Source organism: Hylobates moloch, unplaced genomic scaffold, assembly GCF_009828535.3.
Source record: "Hylobates moloch isolate HMO894 unplaced genomic scaffold, HMol_V3 SCAFFOLD_11, whole genome shotgun sequence".
NCBI classification, from domain to species: domain Eukaryota; kingdom Metazoa; phylum Chordata; class Mammalia; order Primates; family Hylobatidae; genus Hylobates; species Hylobates moloch.
In genome coordinates this window covers 21,238,220-21,254,758 of record NW_026652286.1, presented here as the reverse complement: position 1 = coordinate 21,254,758, position 16,539 = coordinate 21,238,220, and the positions used below count along the sequence as shown (strand labels likewise).

Here is a 16,539-nt window from a genome sequence, read left to right as displayed (position 1 = left end):
CTAAATATCAGTTGTCCTGTTAACCCTGCTTTTTTTTTTTTTTTTTTTTTTTTTTATTTAGACGGAGGCTCACTCTGTCACCCAGGCTAGAGTGCAGTGGCACGATCTTGGCTCACTGCAAGCTCCGCCTCCCGGGTTCACGCCATTCTCCTGCCTCAGCCTCTCCGAGTAGCTGGGACTACAGGCGCCCACTACCACGCCCGGCTAATTTTTTTGTATTTTTAGTAGAGACGGGGTTTCACCTTGGTCTCGATCTCCTGACCTCGTGATCCGCCCGCCTTAGCCTCCCAAAGTGCTGGGATTACAAGCGTGAGCCCCCGCGCCCGGCCTAACCCTGCTTTCTAGGTACCACATCATAAAGGAGTTTACTGATCCTCTGAAATGAATTTTAGTGATGGGGATAAAGAGGTATTTTAGAAGAGTGAGAATATCAGATTCCTGAGTTTCAACATGAGCATGTAGAGAAAATTATTTAAGAGATGAATTAATTCTGTCACCTTAATTTTTAGTTTCTCTAAGAAATGCTATACCTCTACTTAAAACACTCAATATCTTCCCCGTTGCTTTTCATCCAAAAACCTTAGCATTAGCTGATAAGGCCCGTTATCATTTGTGCCTTGTTTACCATCCTCCACTCTTTTATCAGGATCCTCAACTTTTAGTATATACTCTAGCTATTACCAAATTGGTTGCAGTTATCTAATATTTGGTTTTGTCCCAATAACGACCTCATATGCTGCTGCTACCTTTGTCTAGAATGTCATGTGTAACCTCTTTATCCAAAAGACTACTCCCATTCATGCTTCAATATTCAATACAGGTGACATATCCTCTGGGACAACATCCCTGTGTCCTTCGTCCTCCATCTGTAAAAACTAATTGAGCTCTCTTTCCTGGGTATTTCCATTCTTGCATTTTCATATTTTATTTTAACTGATGACTTCTCACCTCAACTATCAAGGAAGCTTCTTGAGGGCACAAACTGACCCTACCTCTTTTTTCTCTAAAGTTTTAGTAGTTATAACTTACACTCCTTAGCAAATCAGAAGTATTTATTACATATGTATTAAATGGATGTATAGATGGATGGATGGAAAAATGGAAGAAGGGATGGATGGATGGATGGCCTTATATAAAATGTAAGAAAATAATTCAATTAGTATAAATTGAGTGGCAGAAGACAGACTTTCAATAAATAGAATTAAAAATAATTCTATTTTTTCAAAGGTGGTCTGTTGATTTATTAGAGTGTCTTTGTTATTAGTATCTTACATTCTGAAATTAAAACAGTGTAAGGTTGATATTCCTCATAGTATGCTGGGTTATTTCAAACATCTTAAGTTTCTTAAGCATACAGAACTTGGGGTATAGAAATGCTCAATATGATTGAATGTTGTCATTCACTTATATCATTTTATTCTGCTGTGGCTTTCCTCAGCTGTTTTCTATTACTTTTTCAGGAAAAAATGCTATTACACTGACGGGAGGAGCAAATCAATGGGCAGGTTGGTGGGTGATGAATCATTTCTTTATAACCAATTTGTCATTTCGAAAAAAAATAAGAAGCTATTTGATTCCCCGTATCAGCAGTTGTAAATTGTAGGAAGAAAAATTCTATTGATTTGTTGAATAGATTTCCAAAATGACTTATGCCAAATTGAATAACATTTAAAATCTGATAATCTTTTTGTTACAATTTATCATTACCATTCTTGGAATCTTCCCATGTTATAATGTTATGGAAGGAGGACATTAATTGCAAGTTCACATGTTATGATATTTTAATTTTAAAAATAGTTATAAGACCAGGATCAATGGTTAAATGATGACCCACAGTAACAGAACAATAAACCCAACAAAGACCTTCTGTATCATTCAGTCCAGTTCTCTCATTTGAAAGAAGTGGTAAAGACTAGTGTTCAGAGAGATGAGGTGCTTTACCAAGGCCATGTAGCATCTTTTAAATTGCAGACCGACTTATTCTAACCACAGAAGGTACCTCTCTTATCCTAGTATTGAAAATGAACTTTTGAAGAGCTTTACCTCAAAACATTAGCTCTTTACCTATTGTGGTATGAATAACTATGGAAAAGGAGTTAATCGAACCATGACCTTGAGACAGAAGGAGCTCTTCCACCTGAATCTTCTTGTCACTATTTAACTGGAAGAAATCAGCTCCCATTTAATGAATGCTCAAATAAAAAGCTCCTTACCCTTGGCCGTTTTCTGCACCTTGCCAAAGAACCAGTTAACAAAGATAAAGCATGTGAATGTGGTAGAGTATGCTCCATTAAATGATGTTGAAGGATGTATGTTACAAATTAGAATAACACAAAAGCTAGAAGAACTGTATGGTGTGAATAACAGACCATTTTAGGAAATGATTCAATAAATCTAGTTTCTTTACCAAAGAAAATTGAATGTAATTTGAAACTTTAGAAATCAGAATGAGAAAATGTTGGTCTCTTTTAAGCATTAATTTTAGGTGTGGCAGTACTGAGTGACAAGAAAAGTAAATTATGGAGAAAAAAACTTGAGATTAGAATGAATATTAAAGAAATTAGCACTGAAATAGCTTTTCCTCTTTAAATTAATGATGCTCTTCAACCAAGTCACATTTTTCTGTCAGGTTAACATATTTTAATTCAGAATGAGCTCTCATTTCCCATGTGGGTATGTGGTCCTGGTCTATGTAGCAAATTTCCAGTCATTTTTGCTAATAAAATTAGTCATTTAAATATTATAATTTGCAAGTTTACAACTGCAGGTTTTTCTTTCTTTGCTTTGCATATGCCTGCTTATTGTTGGATAGCTGATAAAATCTCTAGATTTGCTTCAGTTTGCTACTATAGAATTAGTGAGACTTTGCTACTACATAATTAGTGGGTTTTCTGTTAAACGAGAATCTTTCCTTTGGAGACTTAGGGAAGTATATATTATGTATATTAAAATTGGAACAAATGTCTGTTTATATAAAGCTATCATGACAAATGCATATACTAAATCCTGAAGAAACATTTTTAATAATTAAAAAATTTTCTTTTCTCTGTTTTGGTCAAATTTAAAAGTAAACTAGAAAAATGAACACTATTTATGTCATTACTTGTTTTGTCTTTTATGTTTCTTATTTTCTGTGTAAGTTCATAAAATGAAAATTCAGTTATCAAATTATTCCAAATGATTATTAAAATATCTTGAACCTTACTGTAGCCCTCCCCTTTTCATTTTACTTATAATAAGTAATTCTCTTTATTCTATGTCTTTGTGGATTCATGTGGGAGGGGTAGAGAATAAATAGAAAAGGAGTCTATAAAATTATATATCATTAAACTGAAAAAAATTACAAAATTTGTAAACTCAATCAGTAGACAGTTTGAAAAGTGGAAAATTGAAATTAAACTTGGCCATTTAGTTTCACTTGTGCTTTTCTTTTCTTGAAGTGGGAAAGGTATTTTTCTCACATGCTTAGTTTTGGTCGGTACGTATTAGGGGATAAATAATGTACAGGCAATTGTCCAGCTTTTGAGGATCATCACTTGTCCAGCAGGTTGAGAAGAAATTGTTAGTTTTATTATCACTGCAATTTATTTTTTATTCGCAAAGCATTTTCACATTCAATTATTAAAGCATCTTAAAAATGACTCTGCAAGGGAAGCAGAAAGGAGAGTAGCCAGTTTTGCAGATCAGAAAACAAAAAAAGACTCCCTTACCATCCCCACCCACACACCTCATGCCCTGCTTTCACAGCTGGTTTGGCAGAGTTTGTGCTTCAATCAAGTTCCTTTGAACCTTTAATCCAGACTTATTTTCAATTTTCATAGAATTCTCTTAGGTTCTCCCGGATTGTAGCAAATAAACCTAAAGCTCTATTTTTGCATTGTGCCATGATATCTTGAGTTTGCAAGGTGTCCAACACAATAAAGCTTTAGTAGAGTGTAAATAATGTATTAGATTATATTGGTGGCATAGTGATGGTACTTTTAGTAGTATAAATCATATATGATTATTATTATAAACATGTATTGAGTGCTTACTATGTTCTATGCACTGTGGTGTCAGACAATATTCATTTAATTCTCAAAATATTTCTTTTCAATTAAGAGAAGCAAAACTGAGTGAGGGTCAAAGAAATTAATAAGCTAGATCCTTGCATCCTGGTATTCAAATTTAGGCCAACCATATTTCACTATTAGACTCCATTTACCCCTTCCTTCACAGGAAGTGTATGTGAAAACCTAAAGTGATAATATTGTTTGTTTTCTGTTCACCTCACAAATGATGGTCTGAAAACCTTTTTATTCTATTTATTTTAAAACTATTTAAAATTCACATTTATACTTACTTTGTTTATGATGTTGTCAGAGCTACTAGAGCGTTGGGTGCTGTAGCCTGTCAGCATGTTCTAAGTGTAATTAGAATGCCTCCTTTTATTTGATCCTCCCAGCCTCCTAATGAAGGAGATCAGATGGAATTACTCCCTCTCTTTAGAACTGAGGAATCTGAAGCTCAAAGATTAGAAATGTTTAGCCCAATTTCAGTGACCAGCAAATTCAGCACTAGAACACTCATCTTCCAACTCCTACCCCGTTGCTTTTTTTCAATTATGCTCAATTTAAAAAGCTTGAGTAATTTCTGTGCAGTCTAGTCAATGTTTTCTACATGTCTGTACATCAGCCTCTCCAATGAGGTGATATTTTATTATTTTAAAGGCTGTCTTTGTAACGACAAGAAGAAAAGTGAACACCTCAAATACTATGTTATTTATTATTTTAGGCTAGAAAAAAAAGTTTTGATTCTTCTAAAACCAAAAATGATTTGATAATTAAATAATAACCTTACTTGGCAAAGGAAAAATCCAGACTTTCACATACTAAACCTTGCATTAGGATTTGATTATTATTTCAAATTACACATGGTAATTTTACCATAATAGACTTGAATGAAATAATTCCTGAGATAAAATATTTGCTGCCTGCCCATTGCTATACTAATTTTTTTTCTGAAGTTCGAGCAGAGTTGGCCAAAGAAATATTGAGGTGTGTTATATTTAACACTCATGTAGGAAAAATATTCTATCCTGCTACTTGGACTTACTATTGCAGAAGAAGCCAAAAATTTCCCCAGATAGAAACTCATAGTGTGTAAATATTGCAAATGTGTTATTAAACACAGCTATTATTACAGTAACTCTGAATTTAGACTTTCAGAGTCAATTTCTGGAGTCAATAGCTTTCTTCTGTTTTTATTTTCTTTGTAAAGTAAATCTGATTTCAATAAGTATATATACTATAATAGAACTAGGTTATGAGTATAATCTAAGGCTGGAGCCAAAGTATCCTGATGTCAGATTTCCCAGTGTCCAAATGGTATGTGCCAGGTGTCTATGCTAAACCCGTTACTCAAAATAGTCAGTGGTTAGCAACATGAGTGTCCCTTAGCAGCTATGTAGAAATGTGGAATCTCAGTCCCCATTCCAGGCCTATTGAATTAGTATCGGCATTTTAACAAGATAATCAAGTTATTCCCATGCCCCTGAGAATCTTAAAAGTCCCGCAAAGGCTGTTTGCCTTAGTGTTCCACATTGTTAATTACCAAGTCTAGAATAAAACACCAATTTGCAACTCTCCAGTAAGGTAAGCATTACTCTTATGAGTGAGGAAACCGAGGCAAGAAGTTAAATAACTTGTACAGGTTTACATGGCTAGTACAGTGCAGTAAATTATAACTCAGTTTTGCTTGACTTTAAAATTTTGCTGTCTACCACACTTATGATTTCCAGTGCCACTGAATGTGTCACAGTCATTTATTTATTTTCAGTTTCCACTTTTCTAGAGCAACAATGCTGTTTGTTTTAAAAAAGCAGGGAGTACTATCTATCTATCTGTCTACATACATGTATACACACACCGTTTTAATAAATATATATTTTGCTGCTTTAAAAAAAAATTCTTTCTGGCCAGGTGCAGTGGCTCATGCCTGTAATCCTAGCACTTTGGGAGGCCAAGGCAGGTAGATCTCAAGGTCAGGAGATCGAGACCATCCTGGCCAACATGGTGAAGCCTCATCTCTAAAAAAAAAAAAAAAATACAAAAATACAAAAATTAACTGTACTTGGTGGTGCGCACCTATAGTCCCAGCTACTCGGGAGGCTGAGGCAGGAGAATTGCTTGAACCTGGGAGGTGGAGGTTGCAGTGAGCCAAGATTGCACCACTGGACTCCAGCTTGGTGACAGAGCGAGACTCTGTCTCAAAGAAAAAAAAACAAAAACAAAAACAAAAAACCTTTTTCCTACCACCATCTTTATGTATCCTGTTTCTGAAATCTTTTCCACAATTATTTTATTTTTTCATGAGGATAAGATAGTTGTCCTGAAAGAGTTTAAACAACTGCAAGATTTAGTTTGTTTTGCTATTTTCTTCTTTTGTGTGGAAACAGAAGCAATGCATGTGTATGTGTGGTGTGTGTAGGTTTGTGTATCTCTTTTCGGAGAAGTTTCTTTAGTACTTAAGAGAATTGTAGTGGAAGGTAGTCACGGCTTTGGAATACAACCTAATCTAGTTCTAAAATGTGACTTCATTCTAGGATGCAAACTTATTTTAGAAGAATCAAAAACTGGATGGCCCAAAACCCAATGGTTCTTGACAAGTCAGCTTTTCCAGACCTAGAGGAGTCAGACTGCTATACTGGCCCCTTCAGCCGTGCGCGGATTCACCAGTGAGTTCCCTTCTTTTTTCATAGTGCCTGCCTTTGTACCTTTTATGATGTGGGGCTTGTTTATAGAATAAAAACACCTGGGACCATTTCCATTGTTTACCAAATACATCAGAGAACTTATCATTGTATTAAAATACACACTGAACTTATAAACAACACTAAGTGAATGTTATTAATTCATTATCAATTTGATGATTTAGAGAAATTCAGTAGTGTATAATTAATTGTAGACCTATGGTCTAGTTTCTAACACTTTAAAAATAATTACTGTAGTTGTGACTCAGTTAAAATAACAATAATGTTAATAATAGGATTACTGTTAACTAGCATGTTTGAGTAATAGATTGCTGTAACAAATTATAATTACTTCAATTAACATATATTTATTAATTAAGCTATCTATTTTAGTTCAATCTTATTAAACTAAAATGAATGAGAATTTTTAAAGAGATTTGTTGCATTACTCTGTCTCCATCTACCTGCCTACATACATACCTGTTTATTTATTCATGTTTTCATTCAACTGGTATTTATTGTGTTTCTACATCACACAGGTTGTGTATATAAAGGAACTTATGATACAGTTTCTATCTTCAAGGTACACCCAGTCTAATGAGGCAGACAAAACTGTAAATTTATAATTAACTGGGGTAAACATAAAGATAGGAAAAGGCATGATGTATTAAAGGACTATAGCTGTAGGGCCTACTTTGCTATAGGCCATTCTGAATTGAGCTATATTCTGGGATGTAGGAAATTGAAAGGGTGTTTGAAACAGAATTCCAGACCACCAAACATGTAACATAGCCATCAATCAATGGGAAACCCTCCTTTTCCCAGTAGTCTATTTATCTCATTACTTATTCTTGGAGGTGTAACTAGAAGCATGCTTTCTAATTCCAATGATATTGTAGTGGCAGAAGAAGTAAAATTCCAAATGACTGTTGGCTTTAGAGAGAGGTCAAAGTTTCATGGAAGCTTTTTCAGCTTTTTGCTGCACTTTTACAGGACCTTTAAGGATCTGTGATAACACCAAACGAAAAACATTCTACTCTTTTTTTTTAAAACCAAGAAACCAGAGTAATCTTTGGAAAATATCAGCCTCATCATACAACCACCTTGCTTAAGACTCTGAAACAGCTTCCCATTTGTACTTCCAATAAAATTCAAATATCTTTTTATTTACTATGTGGGCATAGATGCCATAGTTTCTGCGCAGCGCTTTCACTCCATCTTCTGCAATTTTTTCCACCATTTACTCACTCCAGCCATACAAGCCTTGGTTCCATCTGTTGAAAGCTCAAGCTTAGTCCCAACTCAGAGTCTTTGTTCTTGCTGTTCTCATTGTTGGCCATGCTCTGCCCCAAATCTTCATATGGCATACTCTTTCCTGTCATTCAGCTCCCACTCAAACATCACCACCTCTGAGAGACCGGCTCTGAAAATGTGACCCAAAGTGCCCTTGTCCCAGTCATTTTGTATCCCAGTATACTGTTTCATTTATCTGAAATTATGTTATTTACTTTTTACTTATGCATCAGCTATTTCATCTCTCTATAATGTAACTCCATGAAAAATTGAATTGATCTGCTTAAAAATTACTTGTTGAGGGAATGCTGAAACAATTTAATGGTGAAAGAGGCAGGTGGACATTCCTTCTGCTACCTGCAATTAACAGGACCCTGAATTTGGTGCATCCAAGTACAGAGATAAGAATACTGGAGGAATTCAGAGTCTAACAAAATAGCCACATGTGCATATTAACTTAAACGATGCAGAGTAAAGTCAATGTATTAAGAAAGACGGAAATAAAATGCACATTTTGTAGGAGAGAGAGCAGCACATCCAAAGGAGAGGATCTGGGATGCCTTTTCAAAGAAAATAGCTCTTTTTGTCAGGTAAAAATATGGAGTGGCATGGGGAGAGAAGAAGAAACAGAGCAAAATATAAAGGAAAAGAAACATGGGATTTTAAGGTGTTGATACTATGTTGGTACACCATTACTTTTAATGGCAAAAACTGCAATTACATTTGCACCAACCTAATAATTATACAAATTGACAGATGATTGGGTAAAAGAAGGCAGAGCCGTTAGACATATAAAACTGAAGACATAAGACTGAAGAGTAGGTTGGAATGCGAGTACTGAGAGCCTTGGAGGAAAATAAGAAATTTAATGATGCTTATAGAGGAAAGCTGTTGGCACACTAAAAGGGAGTGATCTAAGAATCAGAGCTGTGCGTTAAAAGTCAGGTGGGAAAATGCATGGCAAGTTAGGAGGATGTTCTACTCATAATCTAGGCAAGAGACAATGAGACCCAGAACAAAAGCTGGAGAGAGACAGTTTAGTCAGAAAAGTTAAACAGTTTGCCATCTGTTTGAATATGAAGAGTGTAGATGAAGCAACTATCATAGAAGAGATACTAATTCAGGACTACGTGCTTGACACAATGGTGATTTATCACTTACATAGATAGAGTATCACTTACATAGATAGAAAGTGTCGGAAGTTGAGCAAGACCCAGGACACTTCCATTTTTTCAAGATTGCCAGCATACTATAAAGTAAATACTGAAACAGACCCTTCCATTCCTCTTGAGCTCATGCTTTTGCTCTTACATCATTGGCTCTCAAATGGTTCTTCATTGCTACTCTTCCCATGGGGACAATAATAGAGCATCAAGGTAAAGGTAGGATGATTTTTCATTGTTAAGGCTCTGAAAACAAGATAAGCTGCATTGGAAAGCGTGGTATGGGGGATAACATCAATTTTTGATGTGTTCTATTTGGAAATACATTGCTTAAGGTAGTATAAAATGTATGGGAGCCAATGGGCTATCTATTCTCTCCTTGTTCCATGTGAAATAAGAAAGAGGAACACTTAGAGTTCCTTATAAACTGAAAGAAAATAACAACGTGAATATTTGATAATGCCTTGTATTTTTTATGAGTGAATTCTTTTTCTCTGTCAATTTTTTTTTAAAGAGGATGATTTCCCTTCTGATTTACTGTGCTTCATATGCATTAGCTTTAATGGAACTTGTAACTGGATTCTGTATTCTGCTTTGAATATTAAACCAATCCCCTCATCTTAACAGCTTCATAATAAATAATAAAGACACCTTCTTCAGCAATGCTACTCGAAGCAGAATAGTCTATCACATGCTGGAACGCACCAAATATGAAAATGGAATATCAAAAGTGGGTAAGAACATTAATTAATAACAGAGTAGAACTTGCTGTTACTATTTATACCCAGAATTAATGTTTTTTAACAGCTGTAGCTTTGCTTTAATTCATTAAATAGATGTGTATAACATATTGAACACACACTCTATAAACATTCCATTTTTCAGCCTTTTAATAAAACAAACAAAAAAACTTTTTTGAGAGTATTTGGTCATAGATATCAAAATGTGAAATGTGCAAACACTTTGAAACAGAAATATTATTTCTTGAAATTTATCCCCCTCAAATAATCAGACTTTTGAATGACAAAAATATGCAGAAATTTGTTCATCATGGGCTTGTTTGTAATAGAATTACCTGGAAATACCTTACATGTCTATGCTTAGGGACTGAAAAATAAGTTAGGCTGTGTCCGTGTTGTACATTCATTAAAAGTTACGTGACGTTTATTTACTCTTATTTTAACATAAAAATTTCAAGCATCTGTTCTACAAAGTACATGACATAATCCCTATACTCAGGGAGATGGTAAATTGGTTATGAGTTCATTATTTATCAACTCCAAAAGATATCCACAAACTATATGTCTCGTGTAATTTCATTTCTTAAACCCACATACATAAAAAGGCAAAAACTCTAGAAGAATATGTAAGAAACTTTAGAGGTTACCTCTGGAAGGTGAAATAATAGCTAATTTTAATTTTCTAAATTTCTTTGTTGTTTAAATGTTTAGCAGTATGCTACAACATGTATGATACAAAATAAACTTGAGAATGTTTCACCTAGAAAAAGTAAATAAAATTGCAAAATTTACATAGAGCTGAGCAGAAAGCAATAGGTAACAAACAAGATATACTTTTAATTATAAGGGTGACAAAAGATGCTTGAAGGGATCAAATATTAGTCACATCCTAAAAGCCTTGAAAATAAAAAGTTGACAGCCAGCAAAAACTTGTACCAATGTCTACTTATTTTATTAAAATTGAGTGCTATATAAGTAAAATACACTATGTTTCAAGACAGCCACTTTTTTTTTTTTTTTTTTTGGGGGGATGGAGTCTCGCTCTGTTGCCCAGGCTGGAGTGCAGCAGCACGATCTCGGCTCCTGCAAGCTCAACCTCCCGGGTTCACACCATTCTCCTGCCTCAGCTTCCCGAGTAGCTGGGACTACAGGCGCCCTCCACCACGCCCGGCTAATTTTTTGTATTTTTTAGTAGAGGCGGGATTTCACCTTGTTAGCCAAGATGGTCTTGATCTCCTGAGCTCGTGATCCACCCGCCTCGGCCTCCCAAAGTGCTGGGATTACAGGCGTGAGCCACCGCGCCCGGCCGACAGCCACTTTTTAAAGAAAAACTTTCAGACTGTTGTTCTTCTGATTAATAATTTATTTATTACTGAGCATTCGAAACAGTTAACTCACATACGTAAACTTCACCAAAAATAAATAAATAAATTTAGTAAGTAATTTTTAGGGAACTAAAAATAGGCTGGGTGCAGTGACTCAAGCCTGTAATCCCAACACTTTGGGAGGCTGAGGTGGCTTGATCACCTGAGGTCAGGAGTTCAAGACCAGCCTGGCCAACATGGTGCAACCTGTCTCTACTACAAATACAAAAATTAGCCAGGCGCAATTGTGGGTAACTGTAATTCCAGCTACTAGAGAGGCTGAGGCAAGAGAATCACTTGAACTCGGGAGGTGGAGGTTGCAGTGAGCCGAGATCATGCCACTGCACTCCAGTCTGGGTGACAGAGTAAGAACTTGTCTCAAAAAAAAGGAACTGAAAATAATGAAATCCAGAATATAAATTGAAAATGTGTCTAAATGTTACTACTATATTGTTTTGTAGTCTTTTGAAATAATTATGACATTATAAATAAGTATAAGGGTATCATTCCCTTTGTAGTAAATACAGAAGAATTAAAATTATTACTAACTGCAATTATCACATACATTTTTAAGTTTATGTATATGTGTATATAAATTTATGTGTGTGTACATATAAATTAGATGTACATATAAATTAGACGTTTAAGCGTTTATAGTTTTCAGGTTTTTTTAAAATTACCATTATGAATATTTTCTCAAGCCTTTAATTACTCTTCGAAAACATTATTATAAATAGCTGTACAATATTCCATAATAAAACTCATCAAATCACTATTATTTACTAAGTACCTATTATAATTGATTGTACTATAAAAATTAAATGATTTATCTGTTTTGGATATGTAATTATTTCTGATTCTTTACTGATATAAATAATATTGCAACAACAGTTGCTCACTCAGTATCTGTTCTTACCAGGAGTATATGAGAGTGTCCATTTCGCTCTACCCTCGTTGAGAGGGAGGAGATTTTAATAAGTGTCTCATATTGCTATTTATGTCTTTTTGGTTTGGTATTATACAGTTAAGTATTTCGCGATACCAATATCCTTTTGAGATTTTTTTTTTTTTTTTCTAGTAGGGGACGGTAACTGGGTGGGATATAGAATTTCTCTTCTTTCTTGACCAACTTTGTTATTTGGAGAAAAAAAGTTGCTTCTGGGTCACATGATCCTAAATAAATGGGTTAAATGCCCAATATTTTATGATAGGGTAAAGTAAAACCATGTGGCAACTTGCAAATCTTCATTTACTAATATCATGAGACATAACTAGATGCAGTATCAGGTTTCTTTCACAATCTCACTGTCCTCATAGGTGATGTGGCTATGGAAGTCATTTGGGTTATCTTAAACTTTTTAACTGATTCATTGTTCCCCATACATTTGTGTTGCTTCAGAGGAACTGTTTCATTGAAACTAACTCAAGAACTGTCCTTTTCTTCTCTTTGCAGGTATCCGTAAACTTATAAACAATGGCTCATACATAGCAGCGTTTCCACCACATGAGGTAATTTTGAAATACAGTTTCCGCTTTATAAACAGGGTTTTCATGCTCAATGCTTGGTCCTGTTGTTTGCATTTGAATCTAGCTGTCCATTGCCAGGAGGATTCAGTCTGCAAGTAGCCATGGGCCTTCTGTCTCCCCACTGTAATTTTGTGGCTGTGCACTGGCTCCTCTGACTCAAAGCCTGTCTTCAATTTGCCCAATACTGGGAATCCCAGCCTTAGCGGGAACACTCCTGGACACTATGGCTGCTGCCTTCTGCTCCAGTACAGAGCTCCAAGCTTGATCCAACTTGAGATCCGCACCATACCAACTAGAGAAGATTCCTGGTTTGTGCCTACTACTTTGGGATACTTGAAAATCTAAAATCCACCACAAAAACCTATAGCCAATTACCTCCTCAATTATTTATCAGATTATTACCTCCCTACAGGTTTTAAATAGAAATGCCTGCTCTAAGCTGCAGTGGACCCTGTCCACTGTAAATGATATTTGAGCCAACTTTTATTCCCTGACCTCTTTCTTTAAGGCAATTTCACATTTTAAGGTAAGAGTGGGGTCTTTACAGGTTTCACTTCTGAACTTTCAAAGACTATCACACTTCTATTTATAAATTTATGCCTGAGGACTTACAGTACATAATACAAGGCTGAGGAATTTGCAGTCTGGTATGACCAATAGTAGATAAAATGTATTGAGTACTTGCTATTGGCAGTGACATAAATGTTTTATATGGATTATCTCATTTAATCCTTGCAACAACCCTTTGAGATATACAATAATATTAACTCTGTTTTGTATATAGGTAATTGAGGTACAGAAAGGTTAGATATCAAAGGCACAGTTTTGAGCACCGGAAGCCAAACTCCAATGTTTATATTCATTATGGTATACATACTTACAGTAAGAATAGACATAATAACAGGAAATATGTTTGTGTATTTAATGTGCCAGGCCTTGTGCATGTATTTTCCCATTATTCTGAACATAACCCTGGAGGGGTAAATCTTATTATTCTTATTTTACAGCTGAAGAAACAAAGCTCAGAGAAATTAAACACTGTATCAGATAGCACATAATAAATGGTAAAGTGTTCAGAATGGCAAACTTAAGGCCCAAGGAGAACCTCTGTAGCAAAGGAAGTTTTAATTTGTTCTCTGTCTAGGTAATTTTCTCTACATAATTAGACTGCGTTCTGAAAGTTCATTTGACAGGTTTTTTATGTGAAATTTGGGACTTATTATAAATAAGTTATAAGTAATTATCATCTTCCCACATGTGCTTGTAATTTGGATGAAATATTAATATATGGAATAAATACATGAAAAGAACAGAAAACAATGTTGTTGAAATACAAGAAAGTAAATTAGAAGGTCAATAAAATGGGCTCAGGAATTTTCTGTTGATTTTAAATGCTACTACTTGAGGTAAGAAAAATAAGGCTTATTAGGAGGAAAGTGGAGTCAATGGCTTTGACTGCAATTTGATTAAGGATAGTGCACAATTCTAGGCTTCCTTTTTCTTTTTCTTTAATGCAGTAGACAAGTGCCAATCTCTGATTTTTACCTGTAGTTGAGGTTTGTTTTTTACTTACAAAAAGGACAGTGGCTAGAGGGAAGAAGAAGAAATGTCTTGTGGAGTTTGGTGTGAAAAGGAAAAATAAAGGGAACAAGAGAAATACACACACACACACACACACACACACACACACAAGAGTTTGTCCAAGATATTGATAGAATTTATAATCCTATCAATTATGAATAGTGGAAAGAGAGGAAATGTGTGTAGGTCAGAGGAGGCCAGTCATGGGGATGGCAGGGACCACTGAGTGTACGTAATACTTCACAAAGGTGTGAAAGTACATGAAAGAGCAAGAGTAATCACTTCGGTCAGTTTTCTCTTGCAGCCCACTGCATGTCACTGTCAGACCAGAATGATGTAGCTGATTGAGATTATAGAGCAGAGTTAAAAAAAGATACCCTAAATATTCTAAAGTTTAGCATCTGAAACCCAAAAAGCCTTTTAATCTTTGGGCTTTAAACACCTTGAGCTAGTTTGGGAAGACAATTTTAGGCCTGCACTGAAATGGTACCTCCTTTCTTCCCTAATTAATGTATCTATTTCATCAGGGAGCCAGGAGTGGCATCCACTTGTCTGTCATGGCAACCTTGAGGCACCTGTGAGCTATGACTCAAGGTGTCTTCTTTCCTTATGGGAGCTCATCGTCCTGGTTGTCAAGGAATATTCTGATGAGCTTTGCACTTTTCAAGAGCCACAATATATCAAATGCATAAAATAACTCACATTAATTGCATACTTTCCATGTGCCAGGCACTTTATAGGTATTATCTAAGTTGACTCTTGTAAAACCCCTCTATACTGGGTATTATTATTATTACTTCTGTCATCTAGGTGAGAAAACTGAGACATAACTCCACTTGCTTTACATTTTTGTCAAACTTTCATAAAGATAGAGCCATACGTTGGAGTGAGGAGAAAGACTTTTTCATATCTTGTATCTCACATTTTGGTTCAGAAAATATATAGTCACCACATATATTGTCCTCTTTTTAGATAATAAAAGCAGAGAAGTTCAGCCTTTAGGGAACACTCTGCTCTATAAGGCATATCATATAATCCGCAGTCCCAAAATGGAAACCCATTGACAGATTTTTGAAAGAGGATATAAAGAATTGAAAAAAAAATCCTTCAATTTTTGGAATATCTTATCTGAAATAAATTTTAAAGATACTACCACGTTAAAAATCTGACTAGCCAGCTTCATTCCTGGGATGCAAGGCTGGTTCAACATATGCAAATCCATAAACATAATCCATCATATAAACAGAACCAATGACAAAAACCACATGACTATCTCAATAGATGCAGAAAAGTCCTTTGATAAAATTCAACACCCCATCATGCTAAAAACTCTCAATAAACTAGGTATTGATGAAACATGGCAACAAAAGCCAAAATTGACAAATCGGATCTAATTAAACTAAAGAGCTTCTTCACAGCAAAAGAAACTATCATCAGAGTGAACAGGCAACCTACAGAATGAGAGAAAAATTTTGCAATCTATCCATCTGGGCTAATAACCAGAATCTACAAGGAACTTAAACAAATTTACAAGAAAAAAAAACCATCAAAAAGTGGGCAAAGGATATGAACAGACACTTCTCAAAAGAAGACATTTATGGGGCCAAAAAACATATGAAAAAAAGCTTATCACCACTGATCGTTAGAGAAATGCAAATCAAAACTACAGTGAGATACCATCTCATGCCAGTTAGAATGGCGATCATTAAAAAGTCAGGAAACAACAGATCCTGGAGAGGATGTGGAGAAATAGGAATGCTTTTACATTGTTGGTGGGAGTGTAAATTAGTTCAACCATTGTGGAAGACAGGGTAGCGATCCTTCAAGGATCTAGAACCAGAAATACCATTTGACCCAGCAATCCTATTACTGGGTATATACCCAAAGGGTTATAAATCATTCTATGAAGGCACATGCACACGTATGTTTATTGCAGCAATATTCACAATAGCAAAGATTTGGAACCAATCCAAATGCCATTCAATGATAGACTGGATAAAGAAAATGTAATGCATATACACCATAGAATACTATGCAGCCATAAAAAAGGATGAGTTCATGTTCTTTGCAGGGACATGGATGAAGCTGGTAACCATCATTCTCAGCAAACTAGCACAGGAACAGAAAACGAAACACCCCAT

The 16,539-nt window shown here is 35.3% G+C and overlaps 1 protein-coding gene across 1 annotated transcript in view; it reads left to right on the top strand.

The window, feature by feature from the left end:
- The window catches only part of ANO3 (anoctamin 3), a 321,270-nt gene that overhangs the window by 179,033 nt on the left and 125,698 nt on the right, over positions 1-16,539 (top strand). The window contains exons 7-10 of the mRNA XM_058446923.1: positions 1,461-1,505; positions 6,584-6,715; positions 9,814-9,920; positions 12,744-12,799. Coding sequence (XP_058302906.1) covers positions 1,461-1,505; positions 6,584-6,715; positions 9,814-9,920; positions 12,744-12,799 — 340 coding nt within the window. The remainder of the gene's footprint in view (positions 1-1,460; positions 1,506-6,583; positions 6,716-9,813; positions 9,921-12,743; positions 12,800-16,539) is intronic.